Raw genomic sequence first — 19,152 nt, forward strand, 5'->3', positions numbered from 1 at the left:
GGTGTGGCAGGATCTTTGTCATAGGACCCCCCCAACCCCAAGAGTTGGGAGCCAACCAGCCACAACATATCCTGCCACTGGATCTCCTGCAGGTGGCACTGATCCCTGGGAGCAGCTTCGGTTACCTGGGTGAGTACCCAATTGGTGTGGTTTTTGATGGGGATGGTACTTTATCCACGAGGTGCTAATATGGGAGGGGCAATGAATGGATATTGGATGAGTGTGGGATTGGTGTAGGGTGGGTGTATTTTTTTATTTGCCCATCAACCTTATGAAGGGAAAAGGGTGTTTTGATATGTGCTTATTTATACTAATCTCCAGACTGGTTACAGGTATGGAAAGTGAGTACTGGTCAGTGTCTGCGGAAGGTGGAGAAAGCTCACTCAGAAGGAGTTACATCACTTTCTTTCAACAAAGATAACAGTCAGGTCATGTCCACATCATTTGATAACACAATCAGGTGAGTACTGTTATTTGTAACCCTATGATGTATTTAAAGTAAAGTTTTTGTTGTGTTGTATTGTGTTATTTGTTTTCACATAATTAGTATATTAGGAAGCAGCTGTAGAAGGGAGATATGAAGAGAATTTGGAAGATCATGAGGTTGTAAGGAGTGGGTTGGGGTAAGAAATTTAGATACAGTGAAGAGGTTATGTGGGTGTGCAGCTTACATGAGATTAATATAAGAAGTCATAAGATGTTTAAGGGAAATGTTGCTTTGTTGTAGGAGATAAGGTGAAGGGAAAGATGAACTAACATCTAATGTGAGTAGTTGACTGAACTTGGGTCCTTTGTGTGGAATACCTTCTTCTTTTTCTTCTTGGTCTTCCACCTCCTCATGTAACTAATGACTGTTGCCAGATAACTCCAAGAACACTGGGCACTTGCACTGAGTCAAAATGACTTGTAAAAAAAAAATGGTAATAGAACTTTATGGTGGATTTTGTAAGAACTTGTAATCACTGTATTTTTTAATTGCCTTTGAAGGATGCATGGCCTGAAGTCTGGCAAAACACTGAAGGAGTTCCGCAGTCACTCATCTTTTGTCAACCAAGCGACATTTACACAGGATGGTCATAACATTATCAGGTGGGTAATAGTCAGATGCTCAACCAGTATGGATTTATGTACTTATTTATTTTATTTTTCCCTTTATTATACTTTATAATATCATATTAGTACTTTGTTATACTGTGGCTATCCCTCCATTATACTGTCCCATACCATTTCTCTGAATATTCATTTCCTTTTATTGCCTAACCCTGTGGTGGGGGAAAAGAATACTGCCACCAAGTCTTCCCACTTGAGTCGTACGAGGCGACAAAAACGGGATGGGGATAGGACTAGGCATTGTTATCCCTGTAGACCCAAGGGGAAATTCCTAAAAAGTTACGGCATAAGAGGGTCTAGGAGTTTTCCAACCAGTACCCTAAGGTTTGGGTCTTTTAATGTGTGTGGTTGTGGTACAGATGAAGGTGAAAGGGAAGAGATAGGCAGTATGTTTGTGAGAAGAAAGATGTGTTGGCTATAAGTGAAACTTAAGTTGAGAGGGAGGGGCAAGTGTGAGTTTTGGAGCACTTGTAGTTAAGGAGGTTCTCAGGAGTGAAGAGAAGATGAGAGAGAGAAAGGGTGGCTATACTAGTAAGTGAAGAGATAGGTAAGCATGTAGTGGAGTGGAAGGAGGTTTCTTCAAGATTAATGTGGATGAAGGTGAAACTGGGAAGGGAGATGTGGGTTTTTGTAAGTGCATTTTGGCCTGGTAGTGAGAAGAGTGTAGAAGAAAGGGAGGCTTTTTGGGTAGATTTAAATGCATACATAAAGGGATTAAGAAGAAATGTCAATGTAATGGTATTGGGAGATCTTAATGCTAGGGTAGGAAATGAATGCCGGAGGACTATAGAAGTGCCTGTATAGTTCCACTTTACAAATGAAAAGGGGACAAGTGTGAGTGTAGTAGTTTCAAAAGGATCAGCTTGTTAAGTGTAATTAGGAAGGCTTATGGGAGGGTCTTGATTGAGAGGATTAGGAGAGGAAGTGGGAGTAATTGGTGAGGAACAATGTGGGTTTAGGACAGGTGAGGGCTGTGTAGGTCCAATTTTTGTGGTAAGACAGATGTGTGAGAAAGCTATAGGAAAAGGTAAGTTTGTGTTTTGTGCTTTTATAGATCAGGAAAAGGCTAATGACAGAGTAGACAGGAAGGCACTGTAGGAGGTATTGCAGATATATGGGATAGGAGGAAAGTTGTTAAGAGCAGTCAAGAGTTTTTACAAGAGTAGTCGAGCTTGTGTTAGGATTAGAAATGGCGAGAGTGGTGGTTGTAAAGGTGGGACTTTGTCAGGATGTATTATGTTGCCCTGGCTGTTCAATTTATACATGGATGGGGTAGTGCGAGAGGTAAATTCAAGGGTAGTGGGTCAGGGATTGGAGATTAAAGAAAATGGAGAAAAGTGGGAGATAAGCCAATTGTTGTTTGCTGACGACATTGCGCTTGTGGCAGGATCAGGGAGGTATTAAGGAAGTTGGTGACAGAATTTGGGAGAGTGTGCAAAAGAAGGAAGTTGAAGATAAATGTTGGTAAAAGTAAGGTGATGAGATGTACAAGGGGAGAGAGTGGCAGCAGACTGGAAATGAGTATTAAGGGAGAGAGACTGGAGAAAGTGGATATTTTAGATACTTGGGTGTGAATGTGGCAGGAAAGGGAGGAGTGGAGGTAGAGGTAGAATGTAGATTGAGAGAAGTGAGTAAATGCCTTGGTGGATTAGAAAGTGTAATGAGAAATAGACATTTGGGAATGGATGGTAAGAGCAGATTGTATGAAGTAGTGATTGTGCCGACAGCACTGTATGGGACAGAAACATGGAACATAAGAGAGGAGGCATTTGAATGTGTTTGAGATGAGGTGCCTGAGAAGTATGATTGGAGTTACTAGTCTGGATAGAGTGAGAAATAAAGTGAGGAGGAGAACAGGGGTGGAAAGGGAGTTGGGAGATAAGGTTGATGAAAGGATGTTAGGATGGTTTGGACACATGGAAAGAACGAGTGAAGAAAGACTAGTAAAAGAGGTATGGAAAGCAGATGTGGAAGGAGTGAACATGAGGGGCCCACATGGGATGAGGTGGATGGATAGGGTAAAAGGGACATTGGAAAAGAGTGGAATGTGTGTTGAGGAAGGATGGGAGAGGACAGAAGATGGGGTGAATGGAGAATGGTTGTCTATGGATGATGCTGTTATGCATGAGAGAGAGTGGGTGGGGGATGGGGGTTGAGGGATCTAGGGCAGTGGACAAGATGCAGGAATGACCCGTCATCCAGGAGGTGCCAAGAGGGAAGGAAGAGGGTAGAGGGGAGTGGAGTATGTAGGGGATGGAATGGGTGGGAGTGGTTTCTATGCCTTTCTTTTGTGGCTACCACCCTGGTAAGTGGGAAAAGCCTTTGGTATATATATGTAGGAAATGAATCAATAGATGGAGTGCTTGGGAAATGTGGAGTTCCAGGAAAAATTATAGTGGAGATGTGTCTAGAGAGTTGATGATAGCAAATACAGTGTTTAGGAAGAAGGTCAAGCATAAGTACACACGGGAGTGGGTGGTGGATGGAATGGTGGTAGATAGAGCACTAATGGACTATATAGTGGTAACCAAGAATATAGTAGGAAGAGTTAAGGATGTACATGTTCCAAGGGGAGAGAGTGGGTGAATATCAGATAATTTTTTGGTGGAAGGTAAGTTGAGAGTGGAGGATAGATGAAGAGGAATAGGGACAGAAGGTAGGGAGATGCTTAGAGTTAACTGCTTAAATGAGAAAGAAAAGGAGAAAGAATACAAGAAGCCGAGAGAGTAGTGTGAGGGAGTGAAGGATAGAGTAGAACTAGGAGCGGAGAAGGAATGGGGGTGGTTCAAGGAGGGATTCACAAGTTGTGCTAAGATAGTGTGTGGAACAAGGAGGACAGGAGGAAATAGAAGGAAGGGTAGTGAATGGTGGGATGATGAAACAAAGAAGGATGTAGAAGAAAAGAAGCGTGCTTTCAAAGATTGGTTACAAATTAGAAAGAAAAGCGAAGAGAAGTAAAGCATAAGATAAAGGAGGTGAAGAGGAGAGCAGATGTGAAATGGGATAAGAGTATGACAGAAAATTTTGAAATAAAAAAAATGTTTTGGAAAGAAATTAAGAGAGGAAGAGGAGGTGAATCAAATATTGAAGAAAAGATAAAAGGTGCAGATGGAGAGATGATAATGGAAGAGGAGGTAGTAAGAGGAAGTTGGGCAGAGTATTTTGAGGAGTTGCTAAATGTGAAGGAGGATAGGAAGAGAAAGGTAGTTGCAGTGGGAAGCGCTAAGAAAATGACCATGGGGAGTGAGGAAAATGGAAGAGAAATAAGGAAAGATGAAGTGAAGGCAGTTATTAAAATTATGAGAGCAGGTAAGGCACCTGGGTTAGATGTCATGCAAAATGTCTGAAAAAAGGAGGTACAGTGATGGTGGACAGGCTGGTGAGGTTATTTAATGTTTGTTTAAGAGAGGGTAGAGTGCTAGAGGATTGGAGGAGTGCCTGTATAGTTCCACTTTACAAAGGAATAGGGGAAAAGTGTGAGTGTAGTAGTTTCAAAGGGATCAGGTTGTTAACCACTTCACTCTGGGCCAAAATCTCGCGGGCAGCATTAGCTGCCAGACGTACGATGTTGCGAAATAATACTCGCATCATAAAAAGTAGTCACCACTTATATCGATCGTTCTCTCTTTCACCCGTGAATTTTGATAACCATAGAAAATGTGATGAAGCCAGTTTAGAGAGTATGTCAGTTACCCAGGGACAACTACAATAAATATAATCAAGATGCCGGTATGGCAGCCTCGCGTATCCACTTGCTCCCCATGCCGCCTACTGTATGGAAGGGGTTAAGTGTAGTTGGGAAGGCTCATGGGAGGGTCTTGATTGAGAGGATTAGGAGAGGAACAGAGGGAGTAATTGGTGAGGAACAGTGTGGGTTTAGGACAGGTAGGGGTTGCATGGATCAGATTTTTGTGGTAAGGCAGATATGTGAGAAAGCTTTAAGAAAAGGTAAGGATGTTTTTTGGGCCTTTATGGGTTTGGAAAAGGCTTATGACAGGGTAGACAGGAAGGCACTGTGGGAGGTATTACAGATATATGGGATAGGAGGAAAAGTTTTAAGAGCAGTCAGGAGTTTTTACGAGAATAGTAGAGCCTATGTTAGAATTAGAAATAGATTGAGTGGTTTGTGGTAAAGGTGGGACTTTATCAGGGATGTATCATGTCACCTTGGCTGTTCAATTTAACATGGATGGGGTGGTGTGAGAGGTAAATGCAAGGGTAGTGGGTCAGGGATTGGAGATGGTTAAAGAAAATGGAGAAAAGTGGGATATAATCCAATTGTTGTTTGCTGAAAACACTGCACTTTTAGCAGGATCAGAGGAGGGATTGAAGAAGTTAGTGACAGTTTGGGAAGGTGTGTGAAAGAAGGAAGTTGAATATAGATGTTGGTAAAAGTAAGGCGATATGTACAAGGGGAGAATGTGGCAGCAGACTGGAAGTGAGTATTAAGGGAGAGAGACTGGAGGAAGTGGGTAGTTTTAGATAGTTGAGGTGAGAATGTGGCAGGAAAGGGAGGAGTGGAGGTGGAGGTAGAGTGTAGATTGAGAGAAGTGAGTAAATGCCTTGGGGGATTAAAAAGTGTAATGAGAAATACACTTGGAAATGGATGCTAAGAGGAGATTGTATGAAGAAGTGATTGTACTGACAGCACTGTTTGGGACAGAAACATGGAACATAAGTGAGGAAGAGAGGAATGTGTTTGAGATGAGGTGCCTGAGGAGTGTGATAGTGGTTACTAGTCTGGATAGAGTGAGAAATGAGGAGGTGAGGAGGAGATCAGGGGTGGAAAAGGAGTTGGGAGATAGGGTTGATGAAAGAGTATTAGGATGGTTTGGACACATGGAATGAAAGAGTGAAGAAAGATTAGTAAAAGGTGTGGAAAGCAGAAGTGGAGGGAGTGAACATGAGGGGGCAATCTAGGGTGAGAGGGATGGATGGGGTAAAAGGGACATTGGGAAAGAGTGGAATGTCTGTTGAGGAAGGATGGGAGAGAACAGAAGATGGGGTGAATGTAGAATGGTTGTATATGGATGATGCTGTTATGCATGAGGGGGAGTGGGTGGGGGATGGGGGTTGAGGGAGTATGTGTGAGAAATAAATTGACAGCCCAAAGGGATTTGTCCCTGTCTTCTCCTTTTCTGCATAAGGGGATGGGGTGTGGGTGTGGGGGGGGGGGTGCCGATTTAATGAATCGGCCTTGCTGTGGATGTGCTGTGTCTTGTGACACTGCTTCTGACCCAGGGTAGTGGACAAGATGCAGGGATGACCAGTCATCCAGGAGGCGCCAAGATAAGAGGGAAGGAAAGGGGTGGATGGAAGTGGAGTATGTTGGAGATGGAATGGGTGGGAGTGGTTTTTGTGCCTTTGTTTTTTGGCTGCCTCCCTTGTAAGGAGGAAAAACCTTTGGTATATACAGGAGTCCCTCAAATAACGCGGGGGTTAGGTTCCTGAAATTACCACGTATGACCAAATCCGCATATGCTGATTTTCCATATTAAATACCGAAAACTGTATGTATGTGTATGTGCGTGTGTGCGCATGTATGTGGCGTTTGTGGCGTATGTATGTGTTTGTGCGTATATACATGTGATGTATGTGGCGTATATACATGTGTATGTATGTGGCATATGTGCATATGTGTATGTGGTGTATATACATATGTGTGTGTATGTGGCATATGTATATGTGTGTGTATGTGGCATATGTATATGTGTGTGTATGTGGCATATGTATGTGTGTGTGGCGTGTGTGTGTGTGTGCGTGCATGCGTGTATGTGTCTTTGTTCACATGTACAAGTAAGCATGTATGTGCATGTGTCTGTGTTCGTATTTGTGTGTACACGCACGAGCATTCACAACATACACTGGTTGTCTAATACATGTCTACGTGTGTGTGTCTACACGTGTGTAAGCATGTATGTGTCTGTTTTTGATCTCCCTAACCACCACCGCCAGTAACAACAAGAACCTCATAAGAGAAATTAAGACATGACAAGTGCAGTCATTATCAGACTTATTAGTTGTGTTTCAAACGAAAGAAACATTACACTTCAACAGGTTAGGGCGGTAAAATTTCATGATAGCACGGCGCAGGTGGTGGAAGCGACAAGCTAAAGCTTGTTGGCTACCCCCCTACCACCCCCTACTCCCCCTCTCCTCCCCTCCCTCCCTCCCTCCCTCCTGCATCAGTACCCGGAGGTTGACACATGACCGCAGGCAGCCACCCACGGCTATCCCCTCGCCCCGCACCCTTGTTTGAGCAGTTCCCAGTGTACATAATGACTGCGTTATATGAGGATTGACTGTATATGGTAAAATAGAAAGCAATCACCACAAATGTTTGTGATGTTGCCGCGTGTGTGCGTATGCGTGCCCGACTCGGCGTGAATTTTAAAACGGTTCTTTACATTTGAGATGGTTTTGAAATAAAATCCGTGTTATTCGAATCCGCGTTATTTGAGGGACTCCTGTATATATATATATATATATATATGTATGTATTTTTCCCTGAAAGTTCCTTGATGTAATATGCATGGAAAGGAGTGGGGGAGTGGGGGATGGAGGGTTAGGGAGTGGTTATGTGTGAATGATATTTCATTGCAGCTCAAAGGGATTTCTTCCTGTCATCTCTTTTTATGGATGAAGGGATGGAGAAGGGGGTTGCCAATTAAATGAAGTGGCTATGTAATGGATGTACTGTGTCTTGCTGCAATGCTTCTGATCCATAGAAATGCACAAGATGCAGGGATGACATGTCATCCAGAAGGAGCCAAGAAAAGAGGGAGGAAGGGGTGGTGAATGTTAGTGGAGTGGGTGGGGATGAAATGGGTGAGAGTGGAATTATGCCTTTTGATTTTGCCTACCTCCCTTGTAAGGGGGAAAAAGCCCTTGGTATATGTATGTAGGTATGTACTAGTCTTCTCTAAGAGGGGGAGTTGTTGACACTGATCTAATGGTATAGATCCTCAGCAAAGGCTGTCATTAAATCAAGATTATTTTCAATAGTATCCCAGAGGAACTTCATTTTCACTTGATTCCCATTGTTTAATATATTTTTCTGGTTTAATTTCATAAGCTCTCCCTCTCAGAGAGGGTTTAGGTGGTGTAGCTGAGAAGGATCTAAAATCTGCTTTTCCCTTTCAAAGTGCCTCTTCAGATGGAACTGTAAAAGTGTGGTCAGTTAAGACAACAGAATGTCTGTCTACTTTCAAGTCCCTGGGTGGTTCATCAGCCCTTGATTTGCCAGTTTTCTCAGTCCACATCCTTCCCAAGAATCCAGACCACATTGTTGTGTGTAATCGTTCAAATACTGTCACCATCATGAACATGCAGGTTAGTAAAGTGTCAATGCATGTTCAGATATAGACTTCAGCTCTAGCTATTGTAATTCATGTTGTAGATTTTTTTCTTTTCTTTCTTTTCCATAAGTATTTGCTTCCAAACCATCAAAAATAAAGTTTTGATATGTCATCTTGAATGAGTTTTATACAGACTCTTTTAGGTCTTTAGCCACTTTGGTATGATGACTCCTATGTAGGCATCATGAGGAATGAGTGGGTACACTAGTATGCCAGCATTGGTATCATCTTTATATTGTAGTTATACTTAAGTTACCCCTGGATTTTGTTAACTGGTTTGATCACATTTTCTGTGTTTATTATTACTCAGAGTAAAAGAGAATGACTTAATATTTTATAATTCAAATAGTGTGATGCAAGTTACATATAGCAGCTCATGCTGTGTGCAAGAATTTTAGTTGTACTGAAGTGGTTAACTATAAATGCATGCAAGAAGCATCGCACGTCGGGCAGCTAATGCTGCCAGACGTGCGATGTGCCCCAGAGTGAAGAGGTTAAACTTAAGAAAACTAAACAAGAAGCTTATGGAATGTTAAAGGAGGCCTATGGGGATGAACAGATGAGCCAAGCAAGTTTCTATCAGTGGTTTAACAGATTTTCTGAAGGAAATGAACAGGATGATGAACCCAGATCTGGAGCACCGAAAAATGCATGCAAGGAGGAAAACATTGAGGAAGTGCAAAGGTTAGTGATACAAGACCGTCGAATATCTGTGAGGATGATATCTGAAGCTGTTGGTATTAGTATTGGCACAGTAGAGACAGTTCTGACTGAAGATCTGAAGCCCCACAAAGTCTGTGCCAAGTTTGTGCCAAAGATCCTCTCCGATGACCAGGGGGAGTTTCGTGTGGAATGTTGCACAAGTCAACGCTGGTGACCACCTGGATGGCCAACAGGGGAATGAAAGTGGTACAACACTCACCCTACAGCCCTGACCTAGCCCCTTGCAACTTCTTCCTGCTCCCACGCGTGAAAGACAGCCTCAGGGGAACCAGATTCCAGTCAACAGAGGAGATGAAAGAGGCATCAGAAAGTTACCTGAAGGGACTACTGAAAAAGGACTTTGAGGAGGTCTTCCAGGATTGGGAGAGACACATGCAGAAGTGTGTAGATGTGAGAGGCAATTATTTTGAAGGAGACAAAGTTTTGTAAGCTTATGAAAATAGCATCTATCCTGACATTTTCTCATTATTTATTCAACATACCTTGTATATATATATGTATATATATATATATATATATATATACACACATACATACATATACCAAGGCTTTTTCCCCCCTACAAGGGAGGTAGCCAAAAAGGGAAAGGCATAAAATCATTTCCATCCATTCCATCCCTGAATACACTCCACACCCCTCCACCCTCCCTCTTATCTCTCTGTGTGTGTATATATATATATATATTTGTGTGTGTGTGTGTATATATATATATATATATATGTATATTTATGTATTCATATATATATGTGTGTGTGTGTATATATATAATTTATATGTATATATAAATATATACAGTCAAACCTCGGTTATCGAACACTTCTGTTCTCGACCAAATCGGTTTTCGACCAAAAAGTTCGAGAATTTTACGTCTCAGAACTCGACCAAATTTCGGCTCTCGAACAAACCGAAAGAAGCCGAGCGTACCCGAACGCGGCTCACTCGTGAGCCGAGAGAACTCGAAACTCAACTTATTGAAGAAATTGTCAGGATGGGCCAAAATCTAGGTTTAGAAATGGACAACAGTGATGTCGAGGAGCTAATCGACGAACATCGTGACGAGCTGACAACAGAAGAACTCCAGCACCTTCAGGAAGAGCAGAAGAAGACGTTGACGGAGGAGATGTCTTCTGATGAGGATGAGGGAAGGAAGGATGCCTCTACTGCTGATATCAAGGATATTTGTGCTAAATGGAATGATATCCAGAACTTTGTGGAACTTTACCATCCAGATAAAGCCGCAAGCAGTAGAGCCGTTTATGCATTTAATGATGTTGTTATTAGCCACTTCCATAAAGTTCTAAAAAAAAAGGGAAAAACAAGTGACTCTAGATAGGTTCTTCATGAAAAGGAAGGAACACCCTGTGGCAACGTCTCCCCAACCGAAGAGAAGGGCGAGAGAGACACTTCCAGGCGACTTACCCGACGTTTTTATGGAAGATGATTCTCCTTCGAAAAATTGATGAAAATGTGCTTTTGTTCACATGATCTTGTACTGTATGTTACTCTATGTTACTAACAATTTTATGCCCTTTTTTCTAATTTTTTTTTATTGTATCATAACCTTTAATGTTCTGTATGTTACAGTTGGTAAAAAAACATACGAAATGTTTGCATTTTGTTTTTTTTATACATTTAGATTGGATATCTTTTATCAAAATAAAACACATGGTCTAATTCTACCCTTTTTTATTTATGGTAAACAGTATACAGTGCAGTTTAAGGTGTAAAATAGTAAAAAAAAAATTAGAAAAAGTTGTTTTTTAGACTTGGAACGGATTAAAATTATTTACATTGATTATAATGGGAAAAATTGTTTCGGTTTTCGAACAAATCGCTTTTCGAACAGCCTTCTCGAACGGATTATGTTCGAAAACCGAGGTTTGACTGTATATATATATATATATATATATATATATACACACATATCCACAGCAAGGCCATTTCATTAAATCAGCGACCCCCCCCCTCTCTCTGTCCCCTCATTGCATAAAAGGAGAAGACGGGGAGAAATCCCTTTGGGCTGCATCAAATTTTGCTCACACATACTACCTCACCCCCCATCCCCCTGCCCATTCCACCTCATGCATCACAACATCATCCATATACAACCATTCTCCATTCACCCCTGTCTTCTGTCCTCTCCTGTCCTTCCTCAACAGACATTCCCCTCTTCCCCAAAGCCCCCTTCACCCCATCCATCCACCTCATCCTAGGACGTCCCCTCATGTTCACTCCCTCCACATCTGCCTTTCATACCTCTTTTACTAGTCTTTCTTCACTCATTCTTTCCATGTGTCCAAACCATCCTAATACTCTTTCATCAACCCTATCTCTCAACTCCCTTTCCACCCCTGTTCTCCTCCTCACCTCATTTCTCACTCTATCTAGCCTAGTAACCCCCATCATACTTCTCAGACACCTCATCTCAAACACATTCAAACTCCTTCTCTCTTCCTCTCTTATGTTCCATGTTTCTGCCCCAGTGCTGTTGGCACAATCACTCCTTCATACAGTCTCCTCTTAGCATCCATTCCCAAATGTCTATTCCTCATTACACTCTTCAATTCACCAAGGCATTTACTCGCTTCTCTCAATCCACATTCTACCTCCACCTTCACTCCACCTTTTCCTGCCACATTTGCACCCAAGTATCTAAAGCTATCCACTTCCTCCAGTCACTCTCCCTTAATGCTCACTTCCAGTCTACTGCCACTTTCACCCTTTTACATCTCATCACCTTACTTTTACCCACATTTATCTTTAGCTTTCTTCTATCACATATTCTCCCTGTCATCCAGGAGGTGCTAAAAAAAGAGGGAGGGTGGAGGGATGTGGAGTGTATTTAGGGATGGAATGGGTGGGAATGATTTTATGCCTTTTCCTTTTTGGCTACCTCCCTTATAAGGGGGAAAAAGCCTTGGTATATGTATGTATATATATATATGTATATATATATATGTATATATATACACATATATATATATATATATATATATATGATTTCAAGAAATCTACAGCGACAATGGCGTTGTTGAGTTTATATTGGAGCTTTAATTTCTCTCGTGCAACAAGTTTCTGTGATGGTTCCAAATAGCTGAGAAGGTGTCCAAAAGACATTAGGTGCGGTTTTCTCTTTTTTAATTCTCCTATACGTATTTCGACCTTACTCGGTCATCCTCAGGGAGGGAGTAACAATAGTTGGTAATTACATGGGTTTAAATACAGGCCGTACATTGGCCGAACACTGGGAGAGGTCATTTCATGTAGCCGTGATCCGTAGCGCTGCGTACGTGGAAGTAGCAACTTCCTTGTGGATTGTGGAAAGGGGTGTTATTGTTTGTGTTATGTGCGTCTACTGCTTGGGAGTGTGGTTGTGGGCATGAGTTGTATGTTAATGGATGGTTTCTCGATGTATATGTTCACTGCTTCGGCCATCTTAAGGCGAAGGGGGTCGTGAGCTTTGTAGATTATTTTAGTGTTTTCGTTTAGTGTTTGTCTGGTGATGGTGGTTTTGTGTTCTTTTGTCATGTGTGTTTTGATGGCGCCATTCTGGAGGTGGTATGTGAGTCTTTTGGAGAGGGTCATAGAAGTCATGCCAATGTATGAGGAGGTGCGGTGCTGACAATCACCGACAGGGCAATCAAACTTATACACGACGTTGACTTCTTGTAGAGGAGGGTTGGGGGGCTGGCTGTTGTTCTTAATAACCAGGGTGTGTGTTTTGGAGGTTTTGTAGTATACGATTAGGCGTATCTTAGTGTCTGGGTTGTTGGGTCGAATGTTACGTGTGATAATATTTTGAAGTGTTCTTTCGTCTTCTTTGTAGCCGGTGTTCATATGTCCTTTGTAGTACAGGTCCAGTGTTGGTATATTGGGATTTGTGGGTGTTGGTTGGGCGGTAAAGGAGTTCATCTTGTTTTTTATCATGGATTCGATGGAGTGTTGTGGATAGCCGTTGTTGACGAGTAGTGTTGTTATACATATATATATATATATAATATATATATATATATTATATATATATATACTGTATATATAATATATATATATATATATATATATATATTATATATATTATATGTATTATAATATATGTATATATTATATATAATATATATATATATATATGTATATATATATATATATAATATATATATATGTATATGTACATGTATATGTATATATATATATGTGTATATGTATGTATGTATGTATGTATATATGTATGTATGTATATATGTATGTATGTATGGATGTATATGTATCTATGTGTATATATATATGTATATATATATATATATGTATATATATATTATATATGTATATGTATATATATATGTATATATATATATGTATGAATATATATATATATGTATATATATGTATATATATATATTTTATATTATATTATATATATATATACATATATATATATATATATAAATACATATATGTATATATATATGTATATATATATATGTATATATATATATATGTATATATATGTATATATATATAAGTATATATGTATATATGCATATATATATGTATATATATATAATATATATATATACATATATATATATATATATATATGTGTATATGTATATATATATATATATGTATATATATATAATATGTATATATATATATTATATATATATACATATATGTACATATATATATATATATATATATATATATATATACGGTATATATATATTAATATATATATATGTATATATATATTATATATTATATATATATATACATATATATGTGTGTGTGTGTGTATGTAAATATATATATATATATATATATATATATATATATATATATATTTATGTATTCATATATTTATAAATATATATATGTATTTATATGTATATATATATATATATATATATATATATATATATATATATATATATACATACACACTGAATGGTTCCCAGTGTTCAATTGATATCTTTTCCAACCACATATCACTTTTAATTCCGTACCCACCCATTTAATTCCCACCCATTCCATCTCTGAATACACTCCACACCCCTCCATCCTCCCTCTTATCTTAGCACCTCCTGGATGTTGGGTCATCCCTGCACCTTGTCCACTGCCCTGGGTCAGAAGCAGTGTTGCAAGACACAGCACATCCACAGCAAGGCCACTTCATTGAATTGGCAACCTCCCCTCTCCATCCCCCCATGCATAAAAGGAGAAGACGGGGAGAAATCCCTTCGGGCTGCATCAAATTTTGCTCACACATACTACCTCACCCCCCATCCCCCTGCCCATTCCACCTCATGCACCACAACATCATCCATATACAACCATTCTCCATTCACCCCTGTCTTCTGTCCTCTCCCATCCTTCCTCAACAGACATTCCCCTCTTCCCCAAAGCCCCCTTCACAACATCCATCCACCTCATCCTAGGACGTCCCCTCATGTTCACTCCCTCCACATCTGCCATCCATACCTCTTTTACTAGTCTTCACTCATTCTTTCCATGTGTCCAAACCATCCTAATACTCTTTCATCAACCCTATCTCCCAACTCCCTTTCCACCCCCGTTCTTCTCCTCACCTCCTCATTTCTCACTCTATCTAGCCTAGTAACCCCCATCATACTTCTCAGACACCTCATCTCAACCACATTCAAACTCCTTCTCTCTTCCTCTCTTATGTTCCATGTTTCTGCCCCATACAGTGCTGTTGCCACAATCACTCTTTCATACATTCTCCTCGTAGCATCCATTCCCAAATGTCTATTCCTCATTACACTCTTCAATCCACCAAGGCATTTACTCACTTCTCTCAATCTACATTCTACCTCCACCTTCGCTCCACCTTTTCCTGCCACATTTGCACCCAAGTATCTAAAACTATCCACTTCCTCCAGTCGCTCTCTCTTAATGCTCACTTCCAGTCTACTGCCACTTTCACCCCTTGTACATCTCATCACCTTACTTTTACCCACATATATCTTTAGGTTTCTTCTGTCACATACTCTCCCAAACTCTGTCACCAACTTCCTCAATCCCTCCTCCGATCCTGCCACAAGCGCAGTGTCGTCAGCAAACAACAGCTGGCTCACCTCCCACTTTTCTCCATTTTCTTTAACCATCTCCAATCCCTGACCCACTACCCTTGCATTTACCTCTCGCATTACCCCATCCATGTATAAGTTGAACAGCCAGGGCGACATAACGCATCCTTGACGAAGTTCCACCTTTACCTCGAACCACTCACTCTCTCCATTTCTAATCCTGACACAAGCTCTACTACTCTCATAAAAACTCTTGACAGATCCTAGAAGCTTTCCTCCTATTCCATATATCTGCATAACCTCCCACAGTGCCTTTCTGTCTACCCTATCGTAATCCTTTTCCAGATCCATAAAAGCCCAAAAAACATCCTTCCCCTTTCCTATAGCTTTCTCACACATCTGTCTTACCACAAAAATCTGATCTACACAACCTCAACCCATCCTAAATCCACACTGTTCCTCACCAATTACTCCCTCTGTTCCTCTCCTAATCCTCTCAATCAAGATCCTCCCATAAGCCTTCCCAACTACACTTAACAAGCTAATCCCTCTGAGACTACTGCATTCACACTTGTCCCCTTTTCCCTTGTAAAATGGAACTATACAGGCACTCCTCCAGTCCTCCGGCACTCTACCGTCTCTCCAGCAAACATTAAATAACCTCACCAGCAAGTCCACCATCACTGTACCTCCTTTTTTTTTAGACATTCTGCATGGCATCCATCCAGACCAGGTGCCTTACCTGCTTTCATCATCTTAACAACTGCTCTCACTTCATCCTTCCCTATTTCTCCTCCATTTTCCTCACTCATCACGCTCATTTTCTTAGCATTTCCCACTGCAACTATCTTTCCATCCCTATCCTCCTTCACATTTAGCAACTCCCTAAAATATTCTGCCCATCTTCCACTTACTGCCTTCTCTTCCATTATCATCTCTCCATCTGCACCTTTTACCTTTTCTTCTCTACTTGATTTGCCTCCTCTTCCTCTATTAATTTCTTTCCAAAACATCTTTTTATTACTTTCAAAATTTTCTGTCATACTCTTACCCCATTTCACAACTGCTCTCCTCTTTGCCTCCTTTACCTTTTGCTTTACTTCTCTTTTCTTTGTACCTCTCATATGACTCCCTCGTCCTATTTTGTAAATAATCTGTGAAAGCTCGCTTCTTCTCTTCTACAACCTTCTTTGGGGTTGGCAAGATGTCTGTGTGCAAGTGGGTTGCCATTTTTAAGAAGGAAGGTGGCTGTGACACACCTGGTTACAAACCAAGGAAAAAGTACCCCAAAAAGACATCCTCTCGTGCTACTAATGTTATCAAGAGACAATTAGAGCATAATTCACATGTTACCGCCAGAAAAATAAAAGAAAGTAACCCAGGACTCTTTGGGGAGGCTAGTGTGTGAACAGTTAGCCGCTGCATTCACGACCTTGGGTACAGAAGCCACCGCCCGGTGAAGAAGCCTCTTCTCACTCTTAACCAGAGGTGCCATAGGGTCGAGTTTTGCAAGAAACATCTTCAGTGGGATGATGACAAGTGGCTGGATATTCTCTGGACTGATGAGTCCACCTTTACTGTGACTGGCAATAGGGGTGAAAACATGTATCGGCATGCGGGTAGCGACCCTCTTGACCCCTAGTATGTTCAACAAACAGTGAAACACCCTGATTCTCTCATAGTACTGGACAAAATCTGTAAAATGAAAATTTGTCCAATGGAGATCCTGTACTGTACATATGTAAATAGCAGCAACTAGATTTAAGGTAAGAAATGGTTCAATTTCTTTATATGTAATGTACATCATTATACATATGTACTGTAGCTTTTTATTACATATCCAATATGTATGTCCACACCGAAACCTAACGGACAATTTTCTATGTAACGGACTTATGTCCAGTATCCAGTATTGGTAACGGATAGACCCGATTTTCAAATAATGGACTTTTGCAAATAACTGACAAGAGTCTGCACACATTTGTCTGTTAAATCGAGGGTTAAGTGTATATGGGATAGGAGGAAAGCTGTGAAGAGCAGTCGAGTTTTTACGAGAGTATTAGAGCTTGTGTTAGGATTAGAAATGGAGAGAGTGAGTAGTTTGCAGTGAAGGTGGGACTTTGTCAGGTATGTGTTTTGTCACCTTGCTGTTCAATTTACATATGGATGGGGTGGTGCAAGAGGTAAAGGCAAGGGTAGCAGGTCGGGGATTCGAGATGGTTAAAGAAAATGGAGAAAAGTGGGAGATACGTCAGTTGTTGTTTGCTGATGACACTGCTCGTAGCAGGATCAGAGGAGGGATTGAGGAAGTTAGTGACAGTTTAGAAAGGTGTGCAAAAGAAGGAAGTTGTAGATAAATGTGGGTAAAAGTAAGGTGATGAGATGTACAAGGGGAGAAGGTGGCAGTAGACTGGAAGTGAGTATTAAGGGAGAAAGACTGGAGGAAGTGGATAGTTTTAGATACTTGGGTGCGAATGTGATGGGAAAGGGAGGAGTGGAGGTGGAGGTAGAATGTAGATTGAGAGAAGTGAGAAAATGCCTTGGGGGGATTAAAAAGTATAATGAGAAATAGACACTTGGGATTGGATGCTAAAAGGAGATTGTATGAAGGATTGTGCCAACAGCACTTTATGGGGCAGAAACATGGAACATAAGAGAGGAAGAGTTTGAATGTTTTTGAGATGAGGTGCCTGAGAAGTATGATAGGGTATACTAGGCTGGATAGTGTGAGAAACGAGGAGGTGAGGAGGAGGAGAACGAGGGTGGAAAGGGAGTTGGGAGATAGGATTGATGAAAGAGTATTGTGATGGTTTGGACACATGGAAAGAATGAGAGTGAAGAAAAATTAGTAAAAGAGGTGTGGAAAGCAGAATTGGAAGGAGTGAACAGGAGGGGATGACCTAGGATGAGATGGTTGTATGGGGTGAAGGGGGCTTTGGGGAAGAGGGGAATGTCTGTTGAGGAAGGACAGGAAAGGACAGAAGACAAGGGTGAATGGAAAATGGTTGTATATGGATGATGGGATGCATGAGGTGGAATGGTTGGGGGGATGGGGGGTGAGGTAGTATGTGTGAGAAAAAAATTGACGCAGCCCAAATGATTTCTCCCCGTCTTCTTTTCTGCATGAGTGGATGGGGAGGGGTTCGTCGATTTAATGAAGTGGCCTTGCTTTGGATATGCTGTGTCTTGTGACACTGCTTCTGACCCAGGGCAGTGGACAAGATGCAGGGATGACCCATCATCCAGGAGGTGCCAAAATGAGGGGGAGGGTAGAGGGTGGAGGGAAGTGGAGTGTATTGGAGATGGAATGGGTGGGAATGGTTTTTATGCTTTTGTTTTTTGGCTACCTCCTTTAAGGGGGAAAAAGCCTTTGGTATATGTATGTATGTATATATATGATTATTAGAAAAGTGTAAGTATTCAAAATAATATAAAATAGTGTTGCTTTGGTCTTTTATTTAAGAGCACTCAGAATCTGTAGCCTGGAATTTCTTAACTCTGAAATAGATTTATTATGTATTCAGTCACTAGAGTAGGTTTTTATTGAAAATCAAACTCCAATGCTAAATTTGTCCTGGACAAATCAAGTATTAAACTTCCATGTAATGATTGCATCCTTGCTGCTTCAAAATTATTGTCTAGCAAAGAAATTAAAATCACATTTAGTTACCCTAATTGTATTTTTAGAAAAGTGGTAAATGTCCATCATAGAACTCCTGAGAATAATAACCCTGGAGTATATAAATTACTGTCTTGATTGTGACCAAGTGTACTGGGGACAAACGGGACATGACCTACCTACAAGGATAAATGAACATAGAAATTCTGTAAAATACGGCCAAGAAAACTCAGTTGTATTCCCCCATTTGAGTCTGTCCGACCACCAAATAGATTGGAAGAATACAGCCATAGTG

At 40.7% G+C, this 19,152-nt stretch overlaps 1 protein-coding gene across 2 annotated transcripts in view; it reads left to right on the forward strand.

The window, feature by feature from the left end:
• Smu1 (Smu1 spliceosomal factor) overlaps positions 1-19,152 on the forward strand; it is a 77,073-nt gene that overhangs the window by 55,547 nt on the left and 2,374 nt on the right. For both annotated transcript variants that reach the window (XM_076204519.1, XM_076204527.1), the window contains exons 7-9: positions 333-460; positions 988-1,089; positions 8,256-8,442. In XM_076204519.1, coding sequence (XP_076060634.1) covers positions 333-460; positions 988-1,089; positions 8,256-8,442 — 417 coding nt within the window. The remainder of the gene's footprint in view (positions 1-332; positions 461-987; positions 1,090-8,255; positions 8,443-19,152) is intronic.

This window comes from Oratosquilla oratoria, chromosome 2, assembly GCF_046742065.1.
Source record: "Oratosquilla oratoria isolate Oo_2021 chromosome 2, ASM4674206v1, whole genome shotgun sequence".
Taxonomy (NCBI): Eukaryota; Metazoa; Arthropoda; class Malacostraca; order Stomatopoda; family Squillidae; genus Oratosquilla; species Oratosquilla oratoria.